General features: G+C 48.6%; 1 protein-coding gene across 2 annotated transcripts; it reads right to left on the bottom strand.

Moving 5' to 3' along the window:
* LOC143372881 (uncharacterized) lies at positions 1-27,660 on the bottom strand. 2 transcript variants are annotated; one of them, XR_013086383.1, is made up of 9 exons: positions 27,365-27,660; positions 17,796-18,050; positions 16,095-16,785; positions 14,640-14,791; positions 12,919-13,165; positions 10,771-10,992; positions 8,833-9,031; positions 1,265-7,663; positions 1-1,212 (listed from the first exon to the last, which is right to left on the bottom strand). XR_013086383.1 is itself a non-coding variant. In XM_076819496.1 (8 exons), the coding sequence occupies exons 2-8, from the start codon at positions 18,027-18,029 to the stop codon at positions 7,654-7,656; spliced, it is 1,755 nt and encodes a 584-aa protein (XP_076675611.1). In that variant the 5' UTR covers positions 18,030-18,050; positions 27,365-27,660; the 3' UTR covers positions 1-7,653. The 2 variants fall into 2 exon arrangements, 1 of the variants encoding a protein (XP_076675611.1); XM_076819496.1 differs by having other exon boundaries at positions 1-7,663.

Below are 27,660 nucleotides of genomic sequence, written 5' to 3'. Positions count from 1 at the left end.
TACCACGTAGACACTTTTATTCTCAGTACTCGGCGGTTACGATATAAATGGGTCACAAAATGAATCCACCATACAGTCCCGTTTTACAATCGTATCTCCTCCTCTCCCTCTCTGTTACAGTGGAGTGTAATACCGTAGGCACGTATGCGCAGAGTTACCCAATCTCTCCCCTGCGGGTCTTCCGCGTAATTCTACGACGGTAGACTGGCTGCACGCGTATTGTTCTGCAGACCTCAGATGCGTGTACTGCTCGATCGTTTAGTTGCACAGAGCGCATCCCGACATTCATCCCTCTCCTCGGTTTTCCTCCACACGCTTTCGTAGACGCGAGATGCACGCTCGACGCGTAAATTAAATGCGCACAAAAGATCCTATCGCGTTGACCTTTGGCGGTGGCTGTTGCGTAGGCCATGTCAGGGGAGACTGGCAGGTTCATCGGTTCGAGGGTAATTTAATTTAACAAAACATGTCGCTCGATAAGCCAGCGCGCGGGGCGTTGCTCAGACCCCGGTCGCCTGCTACGTGCAGATAATTCGTTGCAATTCGCTGGCGAATTTATTTTAAACCACCTGCGACCGCGGCACGTTTGCCGAGGATGCCAGCGAAGCCTGACCTTTCGCCGAATCGTTATTACACCCAATTCTCAACATTCCTCCACAACAATTTAATAATCCTCCGCTCGGCCTTTGGGACACCACTGGAAATCGATAGCCATTCATTCGGGATGGTGTGTCTGCCAATTAATTAAAAAATTTCGAAACATTTGTCGCGATATTAAAGCATCCAGAAATAAACAGTTACCATTAAAATAGGGCATTTTCCAGTGGTACCAGTCTTCGCCGATTTCGTAACCATCAGCGCACTGCTGCTCCCCTTTCAGCGTGCTACGCTGGTAATAACTGCAGCGAAATAAAATCAGAAAAGTTTACACGATCCTCTCATGACAGGCTGCACTTAAAATTGCTGCGAGTTTCGTGACTGGCAACTGGGAAGCCTATTTACGGGCTAAATGGCAAAGCAATCGCGATGCCGGGTCGTGGTATTAAAATTACACAATGAGGGGCGGAGGGCAAGGAATACCCATGGCGATTGATCGGTGAATTTAAAAGCGCGCTGGTCGACGCGAGAGGGAAGAATTGTGCGCATCCACGGAGCGTGTTGCATGGGCAACGTGTAGCTTCCCGACGCACGTTCCAGGGACCGTGTTACACGCTCGTATCGTGGCACGTTGCCGCGATATCACCCCTCGGTGTAAGCGCGTCACAATGGGCTGTAACACGCGCGGAGCTGTTATCGATATACATCTACCATTAAAGCGACATGCTAACATTACACGAGGTGTTGCTGGCCCAGACGGCTGAAAAAGAGTGGCGAGCGTTTCCGTCGTTCGAAGTACGAGTCCCGACACTGACCGCGGATGGTGTCGTCGCTTCGACGGTGTTGCTCGAAGTGCAAGCTTCTGGGAGCGATGCGGGTGTCTTAATCGATCGTGGTGTAGAAAGTTTCCACGCGCGTCTCGTAGCTTCTAGAAAAATAATTTTTGACCAGCTCCCAGCGTTGTGGTCGTCTCACGGAAATCTCACCCCCGAAGCGACGTCTCGTATCGGTCGTTCGCTAATTTCACCATCGAACGCGAAGAGAAGAGCGCCGTGTCGGTGCGTCGATGGTAATTCGAAAGCGGTGATTGGACCCTCGAACAAGCTCTCCCCGTAGATGCAAGGCGAATGCGTTTCGACTCGATCGTCTCGCGAGGTTCCCGGACGAAGTGAAAACTCTTCGCTGCTATTCTTCTCTTCGCAGGTCTCGGTGCCTTCCGCCGGTCGGGGAGACGAGGGGTGCTTACCAGGGAGCACGGGATCGATGCGCGGACATCCTTTTCTCCCGCGGATCGAGCGTACGCGTTAATTTAGCGATTAAACGAGGCCACGTTGAAATGGCGATGTTAACGAGGTGGAGACTGAAGAAATAAACGCGTGCCGAGTTCGAGTGAATGGCCTCGCGAGGAATGCTAGGGCGAAGTTTTCGCGACAAAGCGGCGGGTGCTCGCGTCGCGCGTTCATCGTTTCAAGTCGAGCCTCGAATACAAATTTCGTCCGTATCAGACTTTACCCTCGCCTAACGTTCGCGTCGAAGCCATTCGTCACGCGTAGAGCTGGTCTTACATGACCGATCGCGCTGTTAACGGAAGGGAAAAGGATAGATAGTTCTCCTGTTATCTTCCGCAGATCGAGGAAAATCAATAGCTTTTGTGGTACTGTCTGGTAATCGCAGAGTACTTTCGCGGGCACGATTTGACGCGCACCGCTTCTGGGACACATCTGTCTCGTTTCTTTTCCATTTTTTTTTTATTTTATTTTATTTTTTATTACACGCTCGTATTAATCGGATGGCCCAATTAATGCCTGCGTCCAAACGATGTTGGATGGGAATACGTGCTACGCGAGCGGGTCACGTCGTGGCGACGCTCGTTCTAAAAGGTACCCTTTTCGATATCGATTTCGCGCACGATGTACTACCTCTTCCTTCCCTCTACACACGGACGATCGTGAGGTATACACTGAAACGACCGCGGTTCGCAGTAGTTCGTAGGAATAGTGCAAATGGCGTAGAAAAATGTAATCGATGTCTGCGACAGGTCGATCGGCTCCGCAAATAGCGCTGGGAATCTTTACGTTCCCAACATGTGATTACAGACGTAGCAAAGGCAGGGCAGGGAATTAGAAATTAGTTTGTACTACATCGGGAATGCCTTCGAACTTGGAGATCGGCGTGTCGAGCTTTACGGTATCGAATCTTCTGGCAGAAATTATGATACGAGCTCCGCGATAGCGGCTTTAAGTCGAGAATGATTTTTCATCGGGCAAGTCTGCATGATTTCCACCGCTATTTCTGGGTCGAGGGAAGGAAGCGTTAGAATGTGTTGCGACGATATGAGCTCTACTTTAAAGCCTGGACCACAATTCGCGATTTAGCGCGTGCAAATAATCCTAAATCACTACTAAATAGATACGACACCACTAAACGCACTTCACGCATCTCTAACGTCTGACCGAGAAACGTTACGCCGATACATATGAGACCACACGCGCATAATTATAGATCACTACCTGTACGTACATATACGTGTACTTAATTAGCCACGGTCAGCGAACATCGGTGAAATGAATGGCAACTGATCGAGTGAGTCGCGCATCGAAATATACAAAGGAAACGAAGGAACCACGCAGCGCCAGTAAACAGCCCCTTTTCCACCGTTGTACGTTGTTGAATTAAATATATCGGACGCTATCAAACCACTCAGTATAAAAATAAATAAGCTCTCTATTCTATATAAATCCAACGACACCGTAACATTTGATATATCAACACAATTGTTAATCCTTACGCGCTACGGGTGAGACGAATCGCGGGAGGGAAGCTCTGCCACATCGTAGCTTCGTCGCGCAGAGAATCAAACCGACGAAAGAACGTAGGCGCAGGACTTCCTGCTCGCGACTCGCGTCGATACATACGTGTAAATGTATATTACATTCACTTTCGGCCACCGGTGCTGGTGGAAACGCTAAATCAAATCTGCAATAGAGTTGGTCGGTTAATTTGATATTTGTCGTCGCGCAGCGTTTTAATTAAAATTTCAAACGCCCCCGCATCGCTCCAACCCCCCCGATACCTCGCATCCCGTTTCACGTCTGCGAGAAATATTTGCCCGAATATTGTCACCCTGGGAGGATATCGGGTTGCCGGATTTATCTGCGCCTGTCGATTCCACGTGGGTAGCGAATTGCTGAAGCTTCGGACCAAATAAAGTATCTGCCATGTCTGGTTCGAAGCTTTCGCTCGATTCCACTGTAATCACGGGACATCCCTGCTACTGGGTCCTTTCTTTTCTCATGCTCTCCAAGATTGCTTCGTCAAATCCTCCTCCCTCGCCTCGGCTAAGTATTAGTTCCACATGAACTCGAATAAAGAAAGAAAGCAGCAGAGTAGGAAGAATGAAGAAGAAGGGGGGGGGGGTGCAGACGATAACGGGGGCTGCAATCGATCCGCAATGAATTTTGAGCAAACAACGTTTCCCCGATTTCTCGATGTCGTACCCCGTGAAACTGGCGTGCAGCCCGCGGGAATCTTATCGCGCGTTACAATTACAACACGCTCACGTGCATCGTTCATCCGTCCATGCATCCGTGTGCGTCGCACGCGTTCCACCCAGGTTACACCACTAAACAGCCTACCGCTAAGGACCGATATGCGCGCGGTTCATACCGAATAACTCACCTCGTTGACTCTTCGACACAATTATCGGCTAAAGGTGGATTACACCGTTGCGAGCTGGCGCACGTGAACACCGAATCTCGCCGTTAACACCGTGACACCGTATGCGACCGTGAGAACGAAACGACGGAGAAGATTTCCGCGCCCAGCAAATTGATCGCGAGAAACTTGAGCGTTTGATAGATTTGCAATGATCCTCTACCATGAACAAGCGTGAACTTAGGTTCAATGGAAATACCTTACGTTACTCCCCTCTCAGCAACTCACCGTTTCGGATCACGCGGCGTCCTCTCGACAAGTCGCTGCGCGAGATTTCGATGAGATCTACGGATCGCCGGGAACGTAACTGCATTTTTCAGGTCCCTTTTCTCGCTCGCGACCCCCTAATTTCCGGCGACTCCCAGTTCGCACTCCCTTCTCTCCTAACACGCGCACGATATGTGTGTCTCTTCAATGCTCCACGCGTTTCCTTATTTCCTGCTGCCGTCCTATTATTTGTACTTGGTTGCGTACACGCGTGACGCTCGCGCCCGAATATTCGCCAGCATGCGACTCGTCGAACTTCGCTGTTACGGCGTTGTTCGCTTACCGCTCGATATAATTCACGTTTCGTGGGAACCGCTTCGTTCGTAGGATTCGCCAATTGGCCGCGACTTTTTCAGATCTCTCCCGGAGAGATTTCGCACCGCGAACGAAGGAGAGTACCGGTGACGCGGTGTAAATTGAGAATTTAGAAAGAACTGGTTGGTTCTCTTTTTGGTGGAGACAGTGAACTTCGTTTTATACGCACGATTATCAGGGACAGCGGTCTAACGATAACGGTTCATACACGTTTACATAGACTTTGTGTACACAGTAGAGATTAGTAACATTTATTTGTACGGATGATTAAGTATGGACCCGTGATCGAATCATCGCGCAATCATGGATATCTAACGTACATAAATAATGAGCCTCTCTATACGAACGCGAACCAATTCGATCCGATTTCTAATATACCTACCGATTCCTTCCTCTTTGGTCAATTCTTTGATAACGATTACATATATAACATACAAGTGTACATATATTTATACATTTACATATATAGAATATATATATATGTGTGTTTGTGTGTTCGTGTTTATGTTTGTATGTGTGTACATCAAATTGTCATCGGTCGTTCGCATTCTACTGCATGGAATATAATCTCTGTGCTGATTTAATTGACACTTATTGTTTTGCTTCATCGGTTTTCTTTTCAATAACATCGTTAGTCGTTGGCTTGTCACCCTACGTAAATGGGGGGGCTCGAGTTCTTGACTCTGGAAGAGTACTTTGAACGGACAGGTTACATCCCATGCGGTCACATGGTCTCTTCTCGAGAGGAACGACGAAACGCTACATTGTTCTTAAAGTAGTTTACAGACAACACTTCCCTAGTTAGGCTTTGTAATAGTATCATGTTTGATTACCATCCATGGGATCTCCACGGATAGCATCATGACAAACAAACACCAACGAGATGCATCTTTGTCGACATTGCCACCACGAGGTGACGTCCAGTCACCCCTATTTAAAGATGGTGCACGGATGAAGAAAGCAGTCAAGCACCGTGCTTCGTTTCTCGTTACGAATGATTGTTGATTAACTGTTAACTGAGTGCCCGTGCTCACTGTTGGGACGACTGATGGGTACATTGGACCCCTTCTTTTTTCACGGAAACGCTTTGCACGATCGCTTTAATACGGGAACGCAATTAATCGCGCGAACATCGTCGAGTCTAACACCGCGGTGAATCGAAATAAATTGTATAAAAAACTGGGAAGTATCGCGTCGACGGGGATTGCATGTTGCACTGTTAGTTAACAGTTAAAAGGATTCAGCGTTCCAGCGTTGGCAATGCTATACGCGTGTGTATACCGTTGCTGCGCCCCATTTAACACATAGTATGAATGGAACCCCATAACCGCCGGTAAAAACATTTATAAAAAGTAGTATATAGTACAACAAAATTCCATACTACGGATGTTCTCGTTACAATTAAACATTGGCTGGTCACATGCACGAAAAGCTCGTCAATGCATTTGGACAAAAGTACAGGCAAGAATACACACTCGTTCGAGGATCGAATGCCGATCGTGCCAAGTCGACCCAAGGTTCGTCGAGTGCAAGTTTTCGAAGATTTCGAAAGCAGATAAAGGAACAATGAAAGCGTGCCTCTTACCTCCGGACCTCCCCGACAAATTGCAGCTTCCGCTCAGTGATTAAACCCTTAACTCTTCCTTACTGCGATGTTCATTCCGCTTCGGGGACATTCTTGCTCCACGCTCGCCCGACACGAGGGCGGTGAATTCGCAGTTCCGAGATTCTTAATATCTGCTTTTTCCTCTTAGAAACCCCTTGCACGTTTCTCCTTCTCGCGATGCTTACCTTGAAACTCTTAACACAATAGGAAGCAAAAACAATGGCTGCAGCCTGGTCAAATGTGTCCCAATTCGCTCGGTTCTTCAGCCGCCTGTGTGTCCATTATTTCCACTGCGTTTCGTACGTCAGATCTGATTCGGGCGTTCTATCGAGCGGCGGATTCTTACACACGTATACACATCCCACGACAATAAAGGCCCGGTATGCTTTTTCATCCGTTCGTTCTCTTCGTTCCCCTGAAATCGATCTAACTCTCCCGGCCTCCGTTCGCAATGGTTGCCTTCCTCGCGGAAAGCATCCTCCTTTCCTCCGCTTCTGCACATATGTCTCCAACGTGGCCTAGCAGACATTTCGCGCGGTTCAGGATTCGTTCGTCTTTACGAGGCTCCCACCTGCCGCGGTTTCCCTCGATCGTTTCCAGCAACGCGTGGATCCAGCGCTCACGATCGAGCACTCGATGGCTGTAACGATCTACGCGATTATCTCCATTGGTCTCGTCGACAGAGTTTCTGTCGTTTCCTCAGAAACGGGTCGTCGAAGCTGGCCTGGCTTCTCGCCTCTCCAGCATCAATTCAACCTTCGACAACGCGATTTCTATCAAGAAAGACGGGGCGCTCTCCTCGCCACGCTTTGGTACAATGTAGATCGCAGTGTCGCGCCATGGGAATCTTTAATTTTATTTGTCATCTCGTCAAAGAAGAATCGTCGTCCAGGAGCTTCGATCTGCGCGATCGCGCGTCTTAATTTGTCATGCAAGTGAAACAACAAGTTACTAGATCTTCCCGCAACCCCTCTTCCGATTCAAAGCTGTGGTCCACTTTCAGCGACAACCCTGCCGTTGCTACTCAAAGTCCCAAAATAGAATTTCGTCGGAGTAGCTACAAGAAGCTTGAGAAGACTTCGCCCTTTGTTCTTCGCGTTGATCGTCCACTCGCTTTCGGATGCGTCTACGGGCAGGCGCGTGGATCGCAGCGGTTATTTGTATCTGCAAGAAACGGAAGAAAACGGACCGACGGTGAGCCGCGAGTTTACGCCCTGCTGTCTCTCCGGGAATCGACCGTTTCATCCATTACGCGACAATCCGCACGGCGGAGTTTATTCTCGCAGCGGCGACGCCCTGAACGCGAGCCGCGCAAGTAGTGCAAGTCAACGATAAGAGTCTCGCCGAGGCACTTTCCCCTCGAGCCGCGCTGGAAGCCTGCCCTTTCGCGGGCTAGTTTTCCACAGTTACGGGGAGCTTTGAGATGAAGCGTGTTAAGTGTTGCACGGGACAGCAGCAGGCGCAAGGGAAAATGGCCACAGCGCGATTGATCGCGGTCGATTCCGAAGCGACTCGGTCAGAGCGACGAGCAATGCTCGCGATCAGCCCGGGTGTCGCGTGATTATTCTCTCTCTTAGCTGGATTAACTGGAAGATAGAAGGGGACCAGAGTAGCGTGGAAATCCACTGTGAGCTGCTGACACGCGAAACGGGAAACGGTGTTTCGTTGATCGTCGCGGACGGCGATACGCGCCCGCTTCGCTTCGCGGTATTTATGAGCTGTTCGCGCCGGCACGCGACCAAATTCGTTGACCTACTATTTTGCGCGTGTAGGTACCCGTAGACTCGGTTAACGCTGGCCGAGTATGCGCGTGCACGTTCATATGTCGGCTGATTGCTTTCCGAGCGCGGAATATTCGGCATCGACGTTGCATGCGGAATACTCGCGGCGATGTACGCTGACCTAATGCCCTCGCGAGCTTTGGCACGGTGTTCCCGAAAGCTTCGTTCAAATAGGTGAAAAAATTCGCTGAATTTGTATACCGAAGCTCGATCTGAACTTTCCATCTACGACCGTTTGCCTTGCTTCGGCAAGTGTGAGCCGCGCGGGAAGCTTTCGGCCGTGCCGCTTAAAGGCACCGTGCATCTGCAGCCGCGTGCCCGCGGTCGGCGATCGCGGGGAGCCGTTTATCGCGTCGTTAACCACGAATCCTATCGGCGGGATCCCGCAATTTCGCGATACCGCGATTCCGGCAACGCTATTCGCGAGGCACATCGCGACACACGCTGGTGGGAAGAACGAACGAACGCGATACCTCGTCGAATCCCGCATCGCGTGATACGGCTGACCGGTGACGGTGATTTACTACTCGTGGCGGAGAACGAATCGCTTACCTTTCGGGGAACGGGCAGGCTAAAATCCGGAACGACGCCAGCACCATCACCACAAACACTGTGATGGCGAACATCACGTAAACCACGCCTAGGTGCACCATGGCGAACGTGTAGAGTATCTTGTTGCAATACTTGTTCGGCTCGTAAAAATTCGGGACTTCGAACGGTGGCCACTTGATGTGGAGTATCCAGTAATTCCCTGCGGCAGAAAGTTTACAGTTGGAGATTAGGGAAGAAAGGATTCGCTGTGTGGGCAGACCGTTTGAATATTCAAGGGAGTCTGACTTTGGAATGTCGATGCGACCAGGGGCGAATTTATACTTTTGGAGGCCCTAGGCGCAATATCATTACGAGGCCTCTGAAAATTCTCAGCTGCCTCTGGTATTTATATTATAAATTTTTTGCAACTATAACTAGGCAGTTTTTTATATTGCTGTTTGCGAGGAGCAAGGTTTTAACCCTTTCGACCTGATTTTTTTCTACCTGGATTTTATTATATTTTCTTGCAGAAATCGTCTGTACTAAGTGGCGGATAGGTACAATAGGTTCAAAATTGCCACACATGTGTCCCAGCAGTTTTTTTGACTGGGACATATGTGACCCGGAAAAGTTAAACACGGTTAAACACTCTCGATCTTCTGTAGGTACGTTATATAATATATTTTTATTATATATAAATATATTCTACATACATATTACGAACGTATTTATAACATTATTATATGACACTGCTTGTGATAAAGAAACAAGAAGAAAGTATGAAAATACCTAGTGAGACATACGCGTCCCGCAAACTCATAGCCACTACTTTATGCTCAATAAGATAAGTAAAAATATAATAATGTAAAAGCTTTTAAGCAAAACAGTTATATCTTACTATAAATTGAAATGCTAGGATAAAACATATCAGAAAATTGTTCAATTACGCGTGTAAAACACGAGATTTCTATAATTGCGACTCTGTAGCTAGACACCCTGTCAAAATAAAACTTATCCATCACGTTACTACGTTGCTTATTCTTATGATTGCCAATCAAAGATAGTAGTATGTAGTCAGATTAACTAAAAAACAATAAAACATCGCACATATGTGGCACGTTTTGTTCCACAGCCGATCACAATCATTCACTGGGACATATGTGTCCCGAGAGGGCCGAAAGGGTTAAAATGTGACCCTACAGAGAGTGAGGCACCAGCTTGCGCCTAGCGCGGTTTATGGCAAAGCAGCCCTGGATGCGACTCTTCCACATCAAAGCGAATAGTCTCGCGGTAGTCATCGCCGAAATCTCACGCGTCGATTTCGAATCGAACGATGAAATTAACGGGCCGCTTATGTCGTAACCTAGGTAAGGCTCGCCCTTTACCGGGGGCTAGAAAGAAAGGGTAAAAGTCGAAGTTGGCGGCTGGTTACTCTGAGAACCGCCACAATTACGTCTGCGAATATACACGGCGAGTGGCTCATAACTGGGCGCGATCACGAACGAAAATTAGGTTGCGCCGATACAGCTTGCCACCCACGATGAACGATTGCACTCGCCAGGGAAACGATCGATAGCTTTCGAACATTTAATTCGCGGCAGTCGGCGTTACTCGAATATTTTCGCTCGATGATTTAAGAAGTTTGTTCTCCATCCTCTAATCGCAGGAATTTTACTCTCCTCACCACCGTCCTCGTGCCAGTGGGTGCTCGTAAATGCGCGAGCGTAACAGCTGTTGCGGCGCATAAGTCGGCGCCGGCGATAAAAGCATTAAAGTACGAGGGCGGTCAGAGCGAAGCACTCCTCGCTTCCGCTACGTGTGCTGGTGATCGATCTGCTCCTCGCGAGGAAGCAGCGAGCGCGAGATAAAACCTAGCGGGGCACCGGGGGGAGACATAAAAGGACCTTGGAATTTCACCCCTGTGTCGCATCGTTCCTCGAATTACCGTTTTTTACTTACCTATCGCGAACCAGCCCACTAGGAAGCACGATAAGGCGATTATGATAAGTGTCGTAAGGGAGACGTGAGGTCTTGGCGGTGGTACTGTGAGCACCTCGGGCCTCCTCGAGCGTATCTGCGCGTAAATGCTTACGAGCATGAAGATACTGCCGAACGTCCCGCCTATGATCATGTAGGTCGGTATGCTCGTCTCCAAAGGGCAGTTGTCGTAGAAGTTCCAGCCTGCAACGAAGGTAGGCGATCACGCGAATTCTCGCAGACGGTCTCGATCTCGTTATCGCCGTTGCGTCGGACGGAACGTTTCGGTCGACATGAAACCGTCGTCGCGCCAACTCCGTTGAATAATGTAAACGCTAATGGCGTTGCCTGACTTCCACTCACTGTGTCGCGGCCTATTTCGATACTTAACTAAGGGTAACGCGGCATGCGAACACTCGCGGGAATCGGGAGGGGGCGGTCCTCCTTTCTGCCTCCACGGCGCACGATAATTTGTTAACGACCGCCGGGTCATTTTTCAAAGTAATCGCCGACCGACATTTCACGATTGACCCCTTTCCGAAGCGACTGGATTTCACCAATTAACTACGCCGATTCACTTGCGCGAAACGCTACGGAGGACAAGCGTGGACCGAGTCTCGCGCCGCGGGGGGTTAACGCAAAGTTCCGTCGAGATGAGGAAACATCGCGAGTCCCAGTTGAGCCCCGGCTGCGATCAATTTTACAGCGGGCGTGCGATAGTTCGCTGTATGTAATTCCCGTTTCTACGAACGGACCGGATGCTCTTTATCGATTCGAGGAACCGTTCTGTACGCGGCACGGGCTGGAGGTGAATGCGCCCTCCTGCCGATTCAGCCCGCGAGAAGTCGCGTCCCGCCGGGGCGAGCGGACTGCACCCGGCGAGGAATCAGGCGCGCTTGCATGTCGTAAGTAGCGCAAGTCGACGGCTCGCGTGTAAACCCGACAGGGTCAATTAGCTGGGGAACGATCTAGCGAAACGGGGATACGAAATGCGTCTTCGTGGCGCTGCGACCCTCTCCTGGGTCAAACTCCCCGTTAAAATTTCAACCGACCGCTGGAGCTTGTATTATTTCTGTTCCCGTCGCTCGGCCAAATTCCGGGCTGAGTTGACCCAATATTCCATTACTCTACGCGACATCTGCAGTCGATTAGTTTGGTGACACGATCCTGGAGTTTGTTCGGGAGACAGTGCGATATAGGAACCGGAGATAATTGTTCGCCTGATCGCGTATTCTGATAACGGTGTCGATGCGGCCGAAATTAGAGCCGAGGGTGAGTCGGTTTAAGGGTGGGAATTAAGGGAGATGAATGAAATATTTTTCGCCCAGATAAACGATAAAAGGTAAGCGCATAACCTATGGAGCGGGATTAATGCGAATAAGGTTAATAAGCTGCCTCGATATCGTAGGAACACTTCCGCCGCGTTAACGTGGAAGCGTATGCAAATTACGGCTCTGAGCGTTTCATACGTTACCATATACCTGCCCGCGAGAGCAAATGGGGCAATCGTAAAGCGAAATATGCCTCGCGGTGAGAAAGGGATCGTGGCCATTTATTTCCGTCGCTGTCCTTTTTCATTGGCAAGGAATGATTCAGGGTGCGCTCTCGCGACACTGATAGAGGGGAACGTTCTCCGCCGCTTTAATTTGGGACAGCTCCACCGAGACTCGAGGTACTTGAGCAAAAATTAGCTGTACTTACTAATTGCGAAAGCCCGAGGTAGACGGAGAGTACTCTATGCTCCCGCGAAGAAATCCTCGCAGGATTTGCACGCCATTACGGCCACGCTCGCCCTTTCAGGGCTAACAGACGTAAAAGTCGGAACGATAGCTCACCGCGGCTCGAATGATTATTGACAATTAGTTCTGCGGAAAGTATCGATTCCGCGTATATTTAGAACGCCGCACGAATATTTTCTTCGAACTGGGTGAACGCGTTTTACTAATTACAGAGATATATCTGGCTCTATTTTGCAACGAACTCTCTTCCCAATTAGAGCTTTCCGAAGTTGCGGGTCAAGTTGAATCAATTAAAATAATTGCTCGGCGAGAGTCGTTACGCTTTAAATTTCAACGGCCCAGCCGCTCAAGGGTGTTCTCTAAGGAAGCTTAATAAAGGAACCTTACTCACCGAAGATTAACATCAGGACTGGCACAGATGTTAAGCAGATCAGACACACGCTGACCACTCTGGTCTTGGTGACGACTCGCATTGCGCGAAAGACGAAGTCGCAAGTGTTACTTGCTTCCAGATTGGCGTCCTTCAGTTGGAACACCACGGACCCGTAAGTTATCACGCGTAGATTTCCATTATCTATGGTGCTTTTCGGTGCGTTCGCGCTGCTGGTGAATAGTTGACGCGACTCGTCGCCTGAAACCTGAAAATTCATTAAAACATCGTTCCCTTTCAGCTCGAATTACCAATGATATTCTAGTGTTCTCGAGGATACGAAAGACCGAGCGAGAACAACTTTCGACAGCTGGAGTATCCAAATGGAGAACCGAAATTTATGGTTCCGAGCTAAAAAAAAAAGGGACGCGCTTCTGGTGTTACACGGCAGAAAGTCCGCAAGTTTGCCTGTTGGTTACTAGGAAACCCGCAAGTTCGAGCATTAGACATCGGGAAACTCGTAAACTCGGGTGTTGGGCATTAAGGAACCGAAGTTTGCGGTCGTGGAATGGAAGCCCCGCATTCTCAGGCGTTATAAACTACGAGGGGCAAAAACTGTGGCCCCTGACGCGAGGCTCGCAAACTCAGATTAACGTCTGAAACTATGGGATCCGTAGAGTGATCCTCTATTTCGGTATCACAGGTCGGAATTCGGCAGTAATCGCGCGCATATTCGCGGTCGCGAGGCACCGTCTAGATTCGAACGCGGTTCATCGCACCTTGGAAATTTTCACGAGCTTGCAATTTCTGCGCACCTCCAGGGTGTCTTTCGCTTGTGTTTCATCCACGATGTTCTCGGATAGTTCGTTATATCCTTCGTAAATTTGCCGCGGAACGAGCGAACCTCGTCGTGACACTCCGAGTGAGCTAAGGACTGCGCTGTTTTCGCATGTGATTAGCAAACTTCGGTAACGTACCAGGTGCCGCCTGAGAAAACGACTTTAAACGCTCGTAAATTATCTTCCCGCGGAGAATATGCTAGTGAAATATAGCGGCAGTTGAAATACTGCGGAGTACTAAAAGACTTGTCACTTTCATGGGACGATCATTTCTTGAAGCTGGAAGATCTTACACTAAAGAACGATAAATTTTACGTATTTTATGCTCTTGCTACGGTGCTCGTCAAACGCCGGACAGGTTCGAGCGCGTGGTCTGTGTAACAGACGCTGAATCTACTGTTTCTCTGCGATGAGACGTACGACGGAAGACAGAGAGAAGAAGCAGCTGTATAGGCATCATTTATTTGTAGAGAGCCGCACGAGACGGATGCTCCTCGCGTACTAATCATTCAGGTATGCATTTAACAAATTGCGAGGCCAGCAATTGCAGCTGTACTCTGCCTAACGAAATTGAGGAACTTGCAGCAAGAGAGGTGCAACTCCATCTTTACCAACTTGGAGTAAATTAGAAAGAACTGTTTATAAAATTATTGCTTTGACTTAACATTGAAAAGAGAACACTGTGTGAAGAATATATATATATTTCCACATAATAAGTAGTAATTATTCAGTCGATTAGGTTTATATTACACGTCATAACTCAGACACTGCCAGAAATGGAGTTGCACGCCGCTTGCTGCAAGGTCCTCAATTTCTCGAGGAGAATTTCAATATTTTTGGAACCCTTTTCATTAGAACTGGGTCGACGAAAATTTCGCGCATTACAGCTGGAAAACTTCGTACCTGGGACACGGAACTGCTGGCTCTCCTGCAGTCGTCAAAAGTGTTCGGTCCGTATCCTAGGTTCACCTGGACCACGCTTCCACTTGTCTTAACGCTTCCCACGTTCCCATCTTTCTGACGATACGGAGATGAATTTCGACTGCCAGTGAATCCTGCGCAAACACCAAGGACACTCGGATGATTTAATCGCGACGGTAGTAAGATTTGCACGGGACTGAACAAGATTGAAGCTCTCCGGCACAAAAGTGGTCGCATTGTACAAAGCTCTGTGGGAGTATCGCTCGTGGACTATCGATTTCGACTACTGCTTTCGGTGTTAGACAATGTTTCGTTGAATGGTGCGTGCATGCCTGCCAGATTGGCTTAGTCAGCTTAATGGAGTTGCATCCGAACCAACGCAGCTTTGCGATGCTAGCCTGGCCCTATCCGCGATATATTCGGCGATAATAACTTCGGTGACCGGACAGTATTATTAGCTTTGCAGAAATCCTGCTTCGAGCCATAGATTACGTTCCGTTTACCGTTGCAAACAGTCCGGTTACTCCAGAAAATCGATGCCTGCCAAATTTAGAAATCTAGAGTTGCCGCGTCAAAGACACTTTCTACGAAAATCAGATACGGAGCTGTGGCAATCGACGGGTTATCAGGTTCAATTCCCCGCGCTTGTCGCGCCTGATATGTGGAATTCGTAGGTGAAACGATCGTAATTCACGGCTCCCTCGAGGCGCAGCGTCAAGTTGGACGGTAATGAGCATCGAATTGCCATTAGGCTGCCCGATACGAGGTGACGCGATTAAACCGCGATGGACTCGCTCGCGATCGCGAGCGCGCCGGAAGCAATGCGCCTTATTAGAAAGAGAGCGGTCCCGGGGAATTAGTATAATTAGCAATTTCATCGGACACGGTTCTGAATCGGCGAGGGCCTCGGGAACGCGTTGCGGCGACGGGTGGTTTTAATTTTCACGGGGCGTCGCGCGTTTCAGATGAAACCCAAACCTCGTTCCTCTGTTTGCCTGTGCATGCAAATACGCGCACGCATTCACCGCGATAATTTCGTTCCGGCGATGGCTGGGTGCGGTTTTAATACATCCTAAAACCGTAAACTGCGACGCGAACGTGGTCCAAATCCTGGATGGGCCATTACGAAAATTACATACGAATCCGCGTCGCCCCCCGTTCGTCGTTCCGCAGACTGCTGCCTATTGAATTTTACTTTGCTCGTTACACGGCGTTACACTTGGAAATTTAATCCACCAGCTGTAACTCCTTCCAAATGCCACGATTTTCGGAGAAGGAACTCAGTATGCAAGGGGCAGTAATCCCTGGGATCCCTATCAGGCCCCTGCTATCGTCCCTCGTGATTCGAAATTCACTGGCGACACTCCTTGGAGCACGTTCAGCAGTCGGATTAGAAGGGTCCGACCTTCGCGTTGGCGAAGACAAACGAACTCTTACCTTGATCAGCGGAAGCCCTCCTCGGATCCTGCGCCATGAGGCTCGCCTTTGTGGCTCTTTTCTCTTGCAGGCCAGACAGGCTTCCCCTCGGTGTTCTGTCGATAATATCTGGATCGATGCTCCGCCGTGGACTTCTTATCTCGTCCTCGTTAGCCCCGATGGATCCTCTGGGGCAGTCGCTCATGGTGATGCTTCCGCGGGACGGTCTGCTGGCTTGCTCGTAAGGGGCGATCGAGTTCCTCGGGCTCTGGTTCAGGCATTCTGTGGCGATCGACCCACGCGGGCTCCGCTGAGGGCTGCGATCTACCATCTCCATGTTGGTGATGCTTCCGCGAGGACTCCTCGACGAGTTCGGGACCAACGAGTGCCTGGGGCTGCGACTGGGCGTAGGATTCCCGTTCTCGGACATCAGAGACGTCCTGGAGCCGTTCAGGGGGACCAGGCTGTTCCTCGGGCTTCTACTCATCGTGCAACCGGGCACCAATGAATTCCTCGGACTCAGAGCAGACTCCGGGACCAATGAATGCCGAGAGCCGTGCAGCATATCCATCGGTAAACCACTGTCCAGGATCAAGCTGTTACGAGGGCTGCGCCCCCCATTTCGTGGACTTCCGTAGGGCTCGTTCGGTACCAGGGTGTTCACTGGACTCCGACTCTTCTGGGCGAGCATGTTCCGCGATCCGACGTACCTCTGAAAAGTCAAGGGTGATCGAAGTTAAGCCAGCAAAGGGGGGGCACTTCGAACGCTTCGAGTAGGAAATTTCTGTAGGGAACTTTCAGCAATTAGACGGAGAGAAGTCTCGGGATATTCGGTACGAAGTTGCTTCGCTCGGTACGATGTACTTATCCTCTGCTGTAAGACCTCGGAATTCAACTTTCAGCCAATTGTTTTGGAAACTGCGACTGCTTACGAAACAGTGAAGATCTTGTTTGAGCGTTACTCTGCTATACAGGCCCGCTTTGAATAATTTTTCGTCTCTGCGGGACAACTGTGCTCCGCCCTCGAAAGCTCCCATGCCGAGTTTTGCCCAGGGGTCGAGCCCGAGCAATGCGTTTTACGATACTGCCCGTATACGCCGCGGAAATTGACGTCGGAATGTCGATACATGCTATTCGGCAGGAACCGCTATCAGTACTTGTTTTCTACCTTCCAACATCGCGTCCGTCATAACGGGTTAACGAGACGGGAGCGAAACTTTGGCTGTGACGATTCGAGGGATCGAGGCTATTCAAGTATGCGTTCTTGTACCTTTTATTATCCAATAGTTATTCATCCCCGGATCATATATGCAGAAGCGCTTATCGATTCCCAAGAAATTTCACCGGAGAACCTTCGAGGTGCACGAGAACCAATCACTGTTTCAACTTTTAAGCTGCGCATCCACGATGAGATTTTACACGAGACTTTTCTATCGCGAGACAAAAATCTCAGCAACAACCAAGCGTGAATAACGGAAATAGTCGCGAGAGATGAGATTTTTGACAGTGTATCATGAAACCTGTCTGATGAGGATCTAATTTCACGAAACTATAGAAAAATAATTAAAAAATACTAAATTAATGAAATACTTATCTCGTGGGATTAAAGACACGATATTTTTGTCTCATAATGGATTTGCACCTTTGAGGTATTTGGAAACCACGAATGTTAGTGCAAGAAAGAATGTCGAGGGAAGCAAATATCGTTATATATAATATCACCTCTTCGGGTGAGTCTGTTTCTGTGCCGTATGCGATGTTGGGCACGAAGCTGCCTCGGGGCGATCGCTGCCGGTCCATGGATCCTCTAGGACTCGTCTGAGGCATCTCTATCGGTTTGTCGGTGGCGACGCTGGCGCGTCGTCCCGTAGGCCCTGCGATCGTCGTTGTGTATCCGAGGTTCGTCATATTCCGCGATGGCCTACAGCGTCGCGATGATGTGCTCCGATGCAACATCACAGGGGCATATTCTCATCCCTGAAACACGAAAGTGAGTTGTTCTGAAATTACGCGTGGATCCCTTGGTAAATAATTCCTCCCGTTCCCATCGCTGCACCACCGTTACACAGATGAAGCATCGGCTATCTGCTACCCTTTGCGCGATTCAGTCCGCCGTACATATTAAATCCATCAGCGGACCATCAAAGCTAACCGCCGCTGCTCCGCCCTGTTGCAACGGCAGGCACGAGAAGAAACCAGCAGCGGTTAACGAAACGTTTCGCCGAGGCTGCACACGGAAATCTATTTAATCAACGTGTTCGTTCCTTTTACAGAATACACTCACTGCAGAGGCATGCAAAGTGGCACGAACGCTAGCCCCGAAAGAGGTAATCAACTCTATAGAACGAACTTCCTGCGAGGCACGGGACACGCCAGGTACGTAATCAACTACCTTCTATAAAGATCGCCCAACTAGTTACGCATCAATCAGCGCACGTTACTTGACCCCTGAATTCCGGCGAGAATTACGTAAACCGCTTTCGATGTCGACGGCTGGGAGAATAAGTCGCAGCGCGAGGCGCGTCGCTCGGAAACTGATTAATATTAATCAGCATTACGGCCGGATGGTACGGAACGGATTCATTAATTAATAAAGCTTGTCGTCTAACGAGCAACAGTCTCCTAATTTAATTTTAAAAGCCCGGCATTATCGTGTCTCCATTCTCGGCGAGCATCCATCATGCAGTTTACGGGCGGAGTTACATATTCAGCGTCGCACGCGCCACCGCGAACTCTGAGAAACTGTCAGCGAGAGATGTTATTCTCGGCGGAATGGATTATAAAATTCGCGGAGTTTGCCGCGGAGGGACGCTAGAACGATCTCGAGGGCCCGGCCGGCGCTGGATTGGAGAGCTGTGAAGATTGCCGGAATTCTCTACAAATTTGTCCGCAAACACGCCGGAGTCTCGTGCCGGGGCGAATTTTCCGGGCAAACACGGCAGTGTTTTCAAAACGCGGTGCCGCGCTCTCGTTTCCCGGCTGGCCCGCGGCGAAATAAACCGAGGCGGATTCTGTCGGGGTGGTCGTTCGCGGAGGACACGCGCGGCCACGCCGAGCGCAGCTTTCTTTTTCGCCGGGAAATTGCATTCCGCCGTGGCCATCGGATTTTTAATAACTCAGCGCAGCCGGCATTAAGCTTCATAGAGGAGGAGCGCGGTCGGTCGTAATTAATGTCCGTGTACGAACGCCGAGGGAGGAAGCGACGTTATAAGTAAATCGAACGGAAATTGCGCGGCGCCTGTTGCGTAACCGGTAACTCGCGTGCTTGCCCAGGTTTTCCGGCACCCGGAGGAAACTGCCTCGCCCACGACATCGCCGACTCAGGGCAGCGGGGTTCAGCCGCGATTTATTCGTCAGGAACGATTGACTCGTGACGAGCAGCGAGTGAAACCAGTCGAAATTCATTGAGCTTCGAAAGCTGACGAGTATCCAGGGGCAGACAGGGGAGCTACGATACTAAAGCTTTGGAATATTCACCTGCTTATGCAGGGGTGTTCCCGTTTGATGTGTCAGCAAATATATCTGGGAGGATAAGCGGAGCGACGTAGAACCGCACGCGCGGAGATCGAAGGGCAAGTTCAAGAGGTTATTAAGATCCCATATCGAGAGAGATCGGTAGGACGGGGCGCCGAGGATACTCGAGGATCACCTCGAGTTTTCTTTGCCGATAAAAAGTGTAAATAGGTTTCGCACCGCGAGACCAGTTTCCACGGAGCGAAGGTCGAGCAGATGCATCCGCGAAGGTGCGCGGAGAGTACCTTGAGGGGAAAGTTCACCCAGGCCTTAAATCAAAAGTTTCGCGGGGCAAGCTGTTGCCCGAAGGACGATATATAACGCCACCTTGGGTAAACGTTGTTCGCCGAAGAACTGTATTAATAAGTAAATACCACGGCAAGTGCCAATGGATGTCGTCGATTGTCACCGACATGCCGAGGGGAGGGAGAGAGAAACTGTTCGCGCCGATGAAACTTGCAGTTTTATAAAATTCCTGTCGATAAAGCTGTCCAGCTGAAATTAATAAGGCGGCCCGGAGATAAATAACGTAGACGGAACGATCTCCCGATAGATCAATTTATCTCCGCCTCGTGCACACGCGTACTTATGTACGTTCCCTGTTCTCGCGAGCTCGACGATGCGCGAAGGGCACTTTGCTCTAGCGCCCTGACACAGCTCGCTCGTTTCACGAGCTTGTCTTCCACTCTGAGTATAATACCTTCGCGGAGGCGACGATGATTGCAATCAAGGACAACGCTATACCTCTGTCGTCTGTGCTGCAATATCTATTTACATTAACGCAGCTCTGTAGAAGTGGAAAAAATGGGAAGTCGCCGGTGTTCCGCGTCAGTCATTCGAAGAATTATGGGATTGATAGTTGGAGCGGTAAAGTGTGACCCATTAGCAACTAATTGTAATACACCTACGAACGATAACCTCGGTTTTCGTGGCCGGCGCGATGACGTTTTTCCACGCGACAGGGCTCGCTTGGGAATTAATTGACTGTAACCATTACTGCGCTCGAATTATTAATCCCTGCAATAATTCGTTACGCTGTTTCGATAACTCCGATGCGTGTGCCACGAATGGGTGGTTCGCTCGTTAATTTTTAACACCTCACCGTCGTAGCGCCCACGAATCGATATAGTTATGTAAATACGATCTAAGGAGGTCAACGGCTGTACAGCGATCGATTAGTGAGCAGGTAAGGTTCCTCTAATTTCAAGTGGAATAAAACTAATCCTCCCGAGGGAAATGGGACAAGGATTAATTTCTTCCTCTGCCGAAAATCAAGTTCCCCGTATCCCACGAGTATCTTGGAATCAGAAGGGGATTTAATCCAAGGATGATCGTCTCGTTTCTTCGTTACACTTGACGCAAGGGACCAAGGATTCACTTGATTCCTGCGGAAGTAATTAAGAACTTTGCAGAGCCTTTCACGGGCACGGGAACCGAACAGGGATTCGGGACGTGCTGGTTGTCGATAAGTTCTTTCTTCCTCGTCGTGAATGTAATATGAGAAACTGGCGAGCATTTGCATTAATCCGACACTTCTTCGTTTCAATACACAGCCAAAGTGATGGTGATCCGTTGAGATAGCCTCTGCGTAGCTGTTTCAGGAGAGGGATTTGATTAACCGATAGGGGATCAGCGCCTGTCCCTTTTCCATCTTCTCTATCCCCTGCCAACCCACGCATGATTCCTTTTATTATTTCCCCCGAAATCCATTTATTTCCATCCGCGGTGGCTTGACGAGGGAAGCCGCGCGATGAATTTAACGGGGCGGAATTGGAGGCAATTTTGGGAAATAGAGAGGCCGATGGTACGCCTACGCGCGTCACAATTCCTCTTCGTTTCTGTTACGAAATGATTATTTTCGAAGGCGGATCTTTTGGCCTGCCCGGGGATTCTCTGAACCTGACGCCAGTGTCTCATCCGAGGGGGACCGAACAGCCTTAGTGACGAATGCGTGGATCGTCCTCCGAACACTTCGGACCCTCGTTACGAATGGAATCGAAGGAGCGACGTCCCTCGGAAGATCAACGAGCCTCGTTATCGCGAATCCCGGTAATTTGCCATTCCAACGGAGACAAACGTTCGACGCGTGAAATATGGCGACAATTGATTCTCGCAGACCCCGCGCACAAAACGACGAGCGCGGGAAAGGCGCGGATTAGAGGCGAGATGATCATTAGCGAAAGGATTAGCTACTTCACAGTGCGAAGGATACCCTTCGCCAACCGGCCGAAGGAAATTGCTCGAGAAATGGAACTCGAATGCTAAGGATGCTTTTCTAGGAAGCATCGACGGGCCTGCTACTTCTATCGGATAGGAGATTTATTCTGATTGCCCCGTGGAAATGAGCATCTTCAGCTGGAACGTTTCCGCGATCGTTACGCAGCCGATCGACCAGGGCCTTCAATGTAACGGTTAATTCAATTTGAATGTTGGACAGCGGAGGATAATGGGAAATATCGATGTCCATTCTTCCGGCGGAGCTTCCTGAAGATCGCAGAAAACAGCGGGAACAGCGAACGGAATGCAATTTGTTGGATCGTTAATTGCATTAGCGAGTCGTGATTGATCAGCTGGCCGTCAGTTCGACAACAGCGAACAGATTTCTCGTCGAACGGCGATTCAGCTCCGACGTGGCTCTTGCGTCGAGCAGTTGTCAGTCGACAACGGCTCTGTATTTTTAAAAAATGCCCATGGACACAGCAGCAAGAACAAAGGGAGGCAGGGGGAATGAGAATTCAATGTTTGTATCGCGAAAGCTCTCGTTGTTTGATGCTTAGCTCGGTTTCTCTCCCAGGTGTGACATTATTCCGACGTTTGCGTTCGGAGCGATGCATTTCTCATTCCCGACGTTTTCCACGATTTGCCCCGGCGCCTCTGGCAAAATCTGCAGACTTCGAACCGGGTGCGAAATTTCGGCTCTCGAATATCTATCCGGGAGAGCAGGGGAGGATGTCGGTGAAAATCGTGCGAGCCATATCAAAAGCCATGCAGCTGAAGGCCATAGCCAATCGACCGAGCCTTCAAGCGCTTCATCCGTTAAACGTCCAAATACTATTCTCTCTTTTAAATTGGAGGCCGGCGAGGCCGAGCCTCCCTTCTAAAGTCATTCATTCAATTTTACGCCAGGAGTTTTAATCCCCCTTGAAAGGATGAACGATGCCTATCCCGACGGGAACTCCATCTATTCATTCCCATCGACACTCGAAATCTCTATGCCGTGTTCACTGCTTGCTGATCTTAATAGAATGGCGGGCACTGTTATCTTCGAACGTAAAAAGAGGCACTTTGCACGGGGGGGAAAGCGTTCTGCATGAAGGATAAATATGCGAAGATCTCATGGCCAGCATCTTCCTGCGAGTGGAATTGAATCGATCCAGCAGCTATTCAGCGCAGCGGAAAGGAGCGTTGCTAATGTGTTGACAAACACAATTATGTTGATAACATCCCGAATAAACGGGCAATGTAGGTAATCGGATCAGCGGAGACTCGTCCCGCGCACCTTCTTCCACGAAGTTTGCATAATAATGTTGCCAGGATCAGAGAATTTCGGGCGGAGAGCGCGCTGCCTCGGGTACACGGAGGAACGTGAGTTTCTCAACGTTTGGTCGCAGTAGATAATGCAAAGATGCGGGCCGGCATACGGCATCCCGAACCTCCGCGAGATTAGCCCGAGTTCTAGCGAACGTTCGGCACTTGATAAAAGCCGGCTAATAAACCGACAGGGGATATACGGCGATGCGATCTACGAGGTAAACCGCACGCAAGAGCAAGTATTTATCCTTGGAGAAATCGCATTGCATTAGAGAGAATCCTACGTGTCCTTATTCGAAAACAATTACACGGGGGATCTCGTGGATAAGGTTCAGCTTCGGGCTGAACATCACGTTCCTCGCCCTCGCGGCGAATACCGAGGAACTTTGGAGATCCCTGTCCGATTAAAAGACACGTACTGCCTCTATTTTCAATTAATGCCGTCGCAGCTCGTAACCGTAATTCACGAAGGTGTCCGCGGGTAACGGAGGGCATCTGCCACATTTCCACGTGCGGATAGAAATAGAATCTAAACTGCTGCAATATTCCGGGGTGGTGGAACGACGCGTTCCCCAGGGACCTTAAACCGTCGAGTTCTCGAAAGTGTAGACATCGACGTAGGTAGAACAAAAGCTTTCAACCTGTACGTCTCGGGTTTCCGACGAGTGCTTGTTAAGTATTAATTACGCGGGAAATGTGCCTTACATTCGCAGCACGCATGCAAGATTACACCGCTCGAGGGACGCCCGGCCCTTTGAAGGGGAGGATCCAAGTATTAATGATGGTAATTAATTTGATTATTCGACTACTGCAAATTTACGAATCGGATCGCGTCGGCGGGATTCCCTTTGTGTTGCGCAGCGGGCACGGTTACAGAAATAGAGGATCGTTGCTCGATGCAGTACGAATGATTTATTGTGTCGGAATTGTGAGGTTTGATTAGCAGAACAAAATGGGATTACTACGCAGCGGCCATTCAATGCAGCATACATCCCTGCCGGTTTCAAGGGCCAATCGAACGCTCGAAATTTACCACTGATAACTTTAAAATGAGGTAGTTTCGAAAACACGAGAGCAACCCTGTTTGCAATTGCATTTACTGCCCGCAGACGCGATACGTGACTGACGCTGTACGACTTCCCGCTCTGCGATCGATATGTTTCAAACAAAAATAGAATTTAGTGCACTTATTTCATCCGGCCAGGCGGGCGCAACGAGCAGATCCTATAAAGCGCGCTCCCTAAACGGTGTCGGCAGTAGTTAAAGCGTTAAACGTGTCAGCCGGCGAGTTTAGAGGCGCGAACGAAAGGAAGCCGGTTATCATTTGGATTTAGAAGAGTCTCCGAATGGAACTCCTCGCCTTACCGACCTCTAACTTTCAAAATGTGCACGCTATTTTGAATATTACGGAAACCCGTACTTTACCCCGTAACAAGGGAGGGAAAACGTCGTTTAAATGTAAAGTTTCAGTAGTGCAGGTAGTAATAGCATAGGGAGCACAATAAGCTGCAAGTGTAGTTTAATAAATAATTATGCAGAATATAGAAAAGTCTCTAAAATTACACGAGCAAACGTATGAATATATTATGAATGTATTCAGCACAGAAGCGATTGGCATGTTTTCAGGCGAGTGTAATTTCTATGTTGAATACATAATATGTATGTGCGACACCACCTTACATACGATTGCAGTTAAGTTAAGATAAACAACTGTACGGTCAAACAGTCGAAACTGTCGGGATTAATAGAAACTGCAAGCTCGCGGCAGCTAAAACTTTCAGAATTGGACGCGATGCTGGCCCCGGAATTACTCAAACTTTGATAGAATTCATACGGCTGAATTTCTGCGGCATTTGCCCCCTTGCTATCGTTTGTCTAAAACTTGGGGAGCGAGAGCGGGCATTTGGGAAATGCGCTTTCGAAATCACGCTGCAGAATGCAAAGGTCACATTAGGGAGCTTACAAAGCTGTAGGGCACTTATTTTTTAATATAATTTCTCATGGGTCACGGACACACGACTGACGGTATTACATCTCTGTTGGGGATCCTGGAAGCTGATAGGAGATTCACGGGTTTTTTCATTACATTTCCGTGACGAGATTAAAGAGTTACATTAATCGACTCTCTTAAAAATGTCTCGCGGTACGTGCACTGGAAAAGATTAGTACCCTTTCGAGAGTTTAATTTTTTTCTGCAGTGTACTTTATTTTAAAATCGACGGAGTAATTACAGTTCACCTAGAACTGTTGCTATTAAATGGAATGGGCTGATTTTAACTTTCATTTCGTGAAAAATAGAAACGAAACTTAGTTTATAAATAACAAGTGGTCCGATGGAATATTCAATGCATTATTGCGTGTATTGTTGCGTAGAACGTGCAGGACTGCATACTAGAGCGGAGCGGACAATTTAAATTTGAATTTTCAGTTGGCCTGGGTGCGGGATAGTTGTCTTTTGATTAACTAAACATAACTGTAAAAAAAATTTGGAAAAATATTCATGTCTGCAGGTTCCTTTTTCTCCTAAAAATGATTATATGATCAGCTAGTATAGGGTAAAGGATCCAATTACTGACACCTAACCAATTACTGTCACCTTAAGCTATTTTACTTAAAATAACGAATAAATAATCTATAGTATAGATTATAGGTTGAATTACATAATTATTTTTGTGTATGACTTTACAACGTTTATTTATTCTTTATTTTAAGTAAAATAGCTTAAGGTGACAGTAATTGGGTCCTTTACCCTAGGTATAATCATTTTTAGGAGAAAAAGAAACCTGCAGACATGAATATTTTCCCAAATTTTTTTTACAGTTGTGTTTGGTTAATCAAAAGACAACAATCCCGCACCCAGGCCAACTGAAAATTAAAATTTAAATTTTCGCCTATATAGTATGATTGCATAATCATTTTTAGGAGAAAAAGGAACCTGCAGATATGAATATTTTTCCAAATGTTTTTCACAGTTGTGTTTGGTTAATCAAAAGACAACAATCCCACACCCAAGCCAACTGAAAATTCAAATTTAAATCTTCGCCTATATAGTATCGCTCCGCCCTACTGCATACATGTATGTGTATGATAAACGCGAATGGAGAAGTGGTAACATTAAATTCGATCACCCTTCAGCATGTATTGAAATAGCGTACTTTCAACTTTGCAATATAATAGAGCACTTATTCCTAGTTCACTGTCCAGGCTTTTCAAATTTCTTGCGTACATTACTCAACGACTTATTTCAAAGCGCAAAGTACTGTTCTGTTTCCCACCATATTCATCGCATATTTCAAACACATTGATTCCATCTAAAATTCCATTCATATGTGCCGGCGATTTTTCTCGTCACCGCATCCTATTAAAATTTGACTACACAAGGGACAAATTTTGAGCGGACCGAAGGTTTTACAGAGGACTGCAGGGCGTGGAATATTACACGGTCTATTCTATGCCAGCGCATAGCACCGCTCTAAGACCAGGCGAAATATTTACGTTCTTGACCCACTTGTGTTCCAGAGTCTCTTTCTGCCGTAAAAACGGTCTCAGCTTGATACTAAAATTTCATTCGTGACGAAAGCGCTCTACCGATGAAAATTAACACAATTGGGGCAAGGCTTCCGCTAGCGCACCAGGAACAGGGTCAACGCCCAAACAGTCTCTCTGTTTACAAACGTCTTTAAAAAGAAGCCTCTCGTATTCGGGGCATAATTACACAGCAGGTATTTAGCTTCTTCTAGGCAGCCGCTTTAACGTCTCTCCTGTCCCCGGAGCCCTTTCTTGGCCCGCCAGAAAGGGGAGGCTTAATCGCGTCGGAAAGCTCAAGTAGCCCGGGGCTGGTCGACGAGTTCGCCTCAATTATTCACCCCCTCCGTTTCTATTTCTGTACTCATGTCAATAACATCCTCACGGAAAGTCAACACAAACCGTCGCGATAACTGCTACCATAATCGATCGCACAATCTATGCCATACGCTGCTCTATTCTACCGATGTAGAACACCCGGAGACGTTCCCATTCCTACTTTCAAACAACCCCTCTATTCCTCCTACCATTTCATTTAAAACCGACCCCATCTGCCCCACCATCCAAGCACAGCACATAAGAAACTCCTCGGAGAACGCTGACAAGAAGAGTCCGCGAGAATTCATTGGGAGACGAAAAAACCTACCCTTCCACTGTCCCGCTGACAATGAAAGGCATGCGAAAGTGAAGCGACACCACTAGAATGTTTTGGATCAACTTACCTCGACACGCAAAAGCGGCGGTGTCGCGTTCACGTCCACCAAAGAGTAGGATCGTGAAGTTTCCCGCTTTCCCGTAGGTATCATATGTCAAACTGGCGTCCGCTCGTGGCCCAACAAACGGGTGCGAAGTTGGCGCTGCGCGACTGCCCCTCTGGTCAAAGGACAATCGTTGGAACGCTACCGATGCGGCCGCGATAGGTGCTGCGATTCAACTGGTTTCCCGTTCGAGCCTGATAACAGCTTATACCGTGATGCGTTTGTTATCAAGAGGGAGAGAGCGGTCGCGGCGCGAGTGA

The sequence above is a fragment of the Andrena cerasifolii genome, chromosome 9 (genome assembly GCF_050908995.1).
Source record: "Andrena cerasifolii isolate SP2316 chromosome 9, iyAndCera1_principal, whole genome shotgun sequence".
NCBI lineage: Eukaryota > Metazoa > Arthropoda > Insecta > Hymenoptera > Andrenidae > Andrena > Andrena cerasifolii.
Note: the sequence above shows the minus strand (reverse complement) of the source record. Positions and strands in the feature narration are given on the sequence as shown.

Coding starts and splice junctions, on each gene's coding strand:
- LOC143372881 (XM_076819496.1), bottom strand. CDS start 18,029: ATGTTGCATCGGAGCACATCATCGCGACGCTGTAGGCCATCGCGGAAT. Junction 16,786..17,795: donor AAACAGACTCACCCGAAGAG/GTGATATTATAT, acceptor TTGACTTTTCAG/AGGTACGTCGGATCGCGGAA. Junction 9,032..10,770: donor AGTGGGCTGGTTCGCGATAG/GTAAGTAAAAAA, acceptor TTTCTGCCGCAG/GGAATTACTGGATACTCCAC.